This window comes from Limulus polyphemus, unplaced genomic scaffold (genome assembly GCF_000517525.1).
Source record: "Limulus polyphemus unplaced genomic scaffold, Limulus_polyphemus-2.1.2 Scaffold1961, whole genome shotgun sequence".
Classification (NCBI taxonomy): Eukaryota; Metazoa; Arthropoda; class Merostomata; order Xiphosura; family Limulidae; genus Limulus; species Limulus polyphemus.
The window spans coordinates 169,838-176,383 of NW_013667571.1; the positions used below are offsets into that span (position 1 = coordinate 169,838).

General features: G+C 31.7%; 1 protein-coding gene across 1 annotated transcript in view; it reads right to left on the reverse strand.

The window, feature by feature from the left end:
- The window catches only part of LOC106465494 (putative sodium-coupled neutral amino acid transporter 11), a 32,132-nt gene extending 26,432 nt beyond the window's left edge, over positions 1-5,700 (reverse strand). The window contains exons 1-3 of the mRNA XM_013925722.2: positions 5,443-5,700; positions 1,358-1,437; positions 610-754 (exon numbers count right to left, since the gene is read on the reverse strand). Of these exons, the coding sequence (XP_013781176.1) occupies positions 610-684 (75 nt within the window). The 5' untranslated portion in view covers positions 685-754; positions 1,358-1,437; positions 5,443-5,700. The remainder of the gene's footprint in view (positions 1-609; positions 755-1,357; positions 1,438-5,442) is intronic.
- Between the last annotated feature and the right edge of the window lie 846 nt (positions 5,701-6,546).

Sequence of the window (6,546 nt, forward strand, 5' to 3'; positions counted from 1 at the left end):
TATATATATATATATATATATATATATATATATATTATGCCCACCACCAGGGTAGCAGAATGCTCAAAATTATGGTGTACAAACTCCAAACCTTCTTGAAATCTAAATGACCAAGTGTGTGTGTGTATAATTGAATCAAAGCTTGTTTTAATCACATACCCAATAGAAATACAGTCATGTACGTCTGTCTCATGGCTTCTCTACAACAGTAAATGAAAACAACACACCCATCAGAGATGTACATTGATGCCATACTCAAACAGAACTGACTCTATACTCGAATAAAATGTTGTACTGATGATAATATTCAGTAAATTAAAACATATTTCACACCTGCCATGCTGATGATTTACCAAAATTTAAAGTTGGGAATAACTAGCATGAGAATGTTCCTGTCAGCTCCAAAGTAAAATCTCCGGGTGTCAACCAAATCCTTAGGCACACACTGCATGTATGTGTACAACAACACTACTCTGAGCCACCAGGAGAGTGATATAAGCAGTAAATTTAATTTTACGCTATCACCTGGCTACAAAATCAAATACAGTTTAGCAGATTGCTTTTTGAAAGAACAAGTAGGTAATATATAGTAGTCTAAGTTATATTTACCATATTTCCAGCCTGAATTGAAGTTCCAGAATCCTTTTGGTCCAACATGTAGGTATTTTCTGTAGGTGCAGCCATTGTAATGAATCTCCTTCTCGGATATTTGCCAACCACGAATAATTTAGTTGTCTTCTTGACAGGTCAATTACTGGATAAATATTAACATGTTAAACTTAAAGTTTTCTTTATGAAACACATGGTACCAGTATCAAAACACACACATATATATATATACTTTAAACATTAATGAATACTAATGTAACTACAATCCCATTTTTAGGATTTCTATAGCATAATTCTATAATCATTTTAATGTCATGAACTACTACATAACACTATGGCAGAGCTTCAAAGATTAACCCACTTATATATTTATTTTATCAAATGATATTGTGGAAGCAACTATTCATGTGACATATATAAAACTTTGGATAAAGTATTATAAATAAACTTAATTGCTAACTTAGATTTGTAGATTATCAATAAAAAAACAATACAAGTTAGATAAATTTATTACGTAAGCAACAGGCTGTAGTAATAAATGAGGAATTTTTCATTTGATGAATGTAACCTAGAGAAGTCCTTGAAGGATCTGTTTTTTGCGAGTGTTATTACACGTATTCATTTTTCATATTAATTATATTGTAAGTAATATCAATTGCTGAGAATTTTTATTTAGACTACGTGGTGTGAAGCCCATAGAAAAAAGATGTAATATCAATAAATGTGAAATCATACAGTGTGGGCTTACCTGCTATTTGAGAATTTTGGATAGGGTGAAGCCTTTGGTACAATGTCTGGCTGTGGTGAATAGACACCTTCAGGATCTACCTATAATATGTAGGGGATAAATACATTATATTATTAAAAAACGTATGACAGTAATAAGGTTTACACATTTAGACAACCTAATATTTGAGGCACAACAAGAGGCCTCTTAACCTATCATTGCTGTCCCACTCTTCTTATTAAATCTCCATCTTCCCACATCCATCCCTGACCCAAGTACTCATTAAGCATCTGTCTTGAATTTTCCCAATCTTGCTGCAACTACCATGTCTAAATCTATGTCCCCTAGTCCTACAACTATCACCATTAAAACCACAAAAAAAAAAGATGATGCATCAATCAGGCCCCCCTCTAATCCTTCTTTTCGCAAGAGAGCCCTTCTATCCCAGGAATCTTGGTAGCCCTCCTTTGAACTCTTTTCAACAATTCAATGTCCTTCTTAAAGTAAGGGGGCCAAAACTGAACATAATACTCTAAATGAGGTCAAACCAGAGATTAATACAAAGAAACAATACGCTCCATTGACTTATATTCAATATCCTGTAGACACAATCCAAAACCCTAATTACTTTTCCACAGGCAACAACATACTGCCAAGAAAGGCATAAGAGACTGATTGACCAAAATAAAGATTATTTTCTTCTATAACATTGTTGAGTTGATTTTGATCAAAATAGTAATTACAGATGGCTTAAATTAAGGTAGCCCACAAGCATAACCTTGCACTTAGCATAATTAATATTATCTACCATATATTTGCCTAATTCCTCTATTGATCCAAAACCCTTAGTAAAATAACATCCTCCTCCTCCTCACAGCCAACCACACCCAAAACTTTAATGCTGTCAAAATAACTGATAAAGTTAAGAAAAACTATGAAATTCTTTCATAAAAATCTAATTTGATGACAATAATGTTTTGTAAAAAGGAAAGGTCTAAAAACAATACGAGTTTTTTTTTTACAATATAGGCAGTAATATCAGTATTAGTGATGTAGGCATTATTCTTTCCATGGGTCAGGAGGAATCTTCCCCATTAAATTTAACTCTTGCCCCTCCTAGTTTTGAGGGTTTTATTTCTAGATATGAATTTTGGTGTGAACAATTAGGTGCCCTTAGAACTGTACCATTTTAGACATACTTGTAAAAATAATCTTGAGGAATCCAAACTACATTTATAGACATACTATGCTTTTACACACTCAAATATTGTGTGCCACATTTGTTACCAAATAAAACCTGAAATAATACCCCTGGTAACAAAAAGTCAATACTGAGTTTTAACAAATTTTTTTTGCAGTCACAAGTGAGGATGATATCCATTATCACTGAAATTTGTTCAATAGAGAGTAACAGATCACCTTACTCTGTATTCAAATACAGCTGTTTAGACCATTCAAAATCTTATCCATATATCTGTCCAAATTAATTTCTAGGTGATATTAAACTAGTGGTATATGGCACTTAATAATTCCTACTATTCCAATTTATGACTCTTAAAAAAAATTATGCATAGTCTGCTTCAGGACCCCCAAATCTTCAACAATGTTACTCCTAATATTTAATATTCATTTACCAAACTTTTCATTTTACCACTCGTCTAGGCTACCTGCAAGAAGTCTATAAAACTCTTTTGAGAATCTAAAGAAGTCTCTTTTAATTCTTCTACACTCCACAGAAAATTATAAAATTTTACCCCCCCCCCTCCTTACAGTTAAAATCACTTTAATTTTCAAGGTAAAACAAGGGATCATTTGGACTACTTAAGCTATCCAATTTTCTACTACCACTCTGCTCAAAACTATTATGTATCCAAAACACTTTTTCTTATATACAAACTTCTGCTAAACTACTCATTCAATATTCTCTTAAAACTCCTTTTACCACACCTGAGGGCAAACTATTTCAATGACTGATCATCTCATTATAAACAAACACTGCTTTAAACTGAAATCAGAAGTTATCCACATCCTAAACTCGTGTCCTTAGCTTCTACAGTTTTTTATAGTCTTAATGTCTCTAACAATCTTAAGTTAAAACACCTGAGTCATAAGCCCTCAAGCCTTTTACTCCTCCAGTAAAAATATGGCAAGAATTTTCAACCTATTCTCATAAAATAACCAGAACTGTTGCAAGCCAAGAATCATCCTGGTATTTCTGTTCTGCACATTTTTGAACCTCTCAATATCCTTTTTTAAATATAGATGGCCAAACCTGAACAGAATATTCTAAATAAGGTCTAACTAGTGCCTTATACACTATTGGATCAGTTTCACTGGTAATGTATCAGAGAAAAATCATCCAATTATTGAAAAAAGTAACTTTCTGGAACATAATGAATTAAGTTTTGTCAAAATGTCAAAAGCAGATTTCAATTCCTTGTTAAAGCATAATAGGTATAGTTTCCAAAGTTCTTTTTTCAAAAATCAGAATCTCACGCTGGCAATTTGTCAATCATTAGGAATTTTTTCCTCATTATAAAACTTTTAAAATGTAACAGTTAAGACTTCCACTAACTTTTTGCTAAGCTTCTTCAAAGTTTCAACATAAATTTTTTCAGGACTACAACTTTTTTCAAGAATATTTGCATCTTTTTCTAAAACAGCTACTTCTTTTGCATAAAATAATTTAGAGAAACTCTTCACATCTTTCCTCACCCTCATCAATAATCCACAATAGTAAAACATTGCTTGGCATTGGGATTGTTTCCTTCCTCCATATAAAAAGTTAAATTAATAATTTTTAGCAACTGACATACATACATATATATTAACAACCTTTCAAGTCAAACTTGGTGTACTGAATAAAGAAACTTTCATAATATTTTTTTAGCTCGTAAGCACTATCTTTATAATTATGTAATTGTAAATAAATGAAGACTCAGTAATATTGGCAAGATCAAATATTCATCATAACTCCTGATTTTAATAACTACAAAGACCTTTTGTACTAGTTAAAATCAAATTATTAAATTATATTTAATTTAATCTAATTCACACCAACAGTTGTTCTCATGCACTCTGATAAGTAGTGTTTGAACCATTACTACATCTGTCATATACAAGCAAATCTGATGAGACCTGGTTTGGGGCAAAAGGCCTCATTAGCATTGGGTATGGTAGCTATAGTATGGTTACATTCTACTTTACTTTTGTTCAAAGTTGTTAGAATAACCATCTGTTCACTTTGTGTCCTTCGAAACCCATGAAACAATACCTCACCTCTTTAAGGTTAGTTTAAATAAAATCTAATTTCTGCAGAAAGTGAATTGTATGGTTTCAATCTTATAGCTTAAAATGTAAAAAAATACTTAGTACTGGCAAATGTATTGTAGTGGTATATTTTGCTTAAAAAAAGGTTTGAATTGTCAGATAAACAGGTATTTGTTTTGATATAAAGCATTTAATTTCAAGATATCATAAAGAAAGCTATTTCTGTCAACAGATATCTATTGAGAATTATCATAAGCATTTGCACTGATATAAAAGTTTGAGAAGTAAGGTCTACACACAGGTGAGACATGAACTGGGGTGGGGAAGACCTTCATGGATATCTATAATTTACTCAGTTATTTTATTTGTTTTTTCGTGTGGAAAATGGATACAGAATACTCAGAACAAATCTAACTATTGCTTATAGTGTAATGAAATAATGTTTACCCAGGGGAATACTAAAACTAGTATAAGATATAACATATTATTTACAAATGACGTGCTAGTATCTGCTACTAGTACTAGTATTACATTAGCACGTTACTATAGCAAATTACTGTTGCCGTAACTCTTACTACTAGTACTATATCATAGACTAATTTAGTACTACCAGTATTAACTGTTTAGAGTTTAATAATAATAGTACCACCACTAGTAATAGGATTACGTATCACACCAAATGTTTGCAACTTGTTGATCCACGCACACAAACTAGTCTAACTTGTAATGCAAGTAAAACTAGTAGTAGTATAAGGAAACGTATTTAAAGTTTTAATTCTATATGCGTATTTTAGATTTAAAGCACATAGTCATTTATAAGCAAAATGATTACCAACCTAATTCCCTTGTCTAATTTATTTTGCGATATTTATTTCTATATAAACATCTTGTTGAACTTCTATTCAAATACCATATGTCATGTTCCAAAGACTGTGAGCAGGCCTAATGAAGACGAGTTAAGAGCTGCGCGCGGCTGTTATTGTTAATGTTACAATAATAACAAAGTAAACAAACAATTATACTGAATCACTTTTCCTTTTCGAAAGAAATTTGTAATAAAGATTAAATGTAAAGATAGAATTTAAAATAAATCATGAACAATTTTTTTTAAGAAGGACCACCAGCCATGTAATTACTTAAGAGGTGAACAATACCAAGCCTGTGTTCGTGACGTATGCCATAGTTAAACTATAAGTTAAATAACCGCTAAAGTGACGAATGACACACACATTACCTATCTATAATACTAACACCGTAACAGGGTACGTGTATACATACCATCTACAGTACTTCTGCATGCAGCTGTTACAATATATTTTCGGTCTGCGACGCATTATATATTTACATGGTGTATATTCTCACTTTTACTGTTAACAAACCACAAATCCATTAATGATATTAGACATGACAGTTTGAAACATTTTAAAATTAAATGGAACAATAAGTTTTCTAACAAGTGAAACATTTCTAGCTTCAAGGATAATTCAGTTTATAAAAGTAGGTAAATATACGATACCCTATGAAATAATATAAAATAAAATTTAGATCCAATATTAGCAAACTACATGAAGAAGACCCATGAAAATGTCAAACTTGTGTCTATATAAACTTGTTGTTTCCTAATATTGTGACCCCGGTGGATGAGCGGCAAAGTTCAGGGATTTTTATGTTAAAAATCAACAAAAAACCATAATAATGGACTTAAACTTTATTTTCATTTATAAGCACTAAATACTTTAGGACTGCAGTTGAATTTTTTAGCTGAATGGCCCTTCATAAACACGTGCGCTTAAGTCATGTGGAAAACTTACGGTTCAGGTATAGCTGTCTTTAATTCCAAACCACTTAACACTAGAAAGAAGGCAATCAAGCCAGCATCACCTGCCTCCACAAAAGCATTGTCAGGCTCTTTGAATCAAATAGTGGTATTAACTGTCACT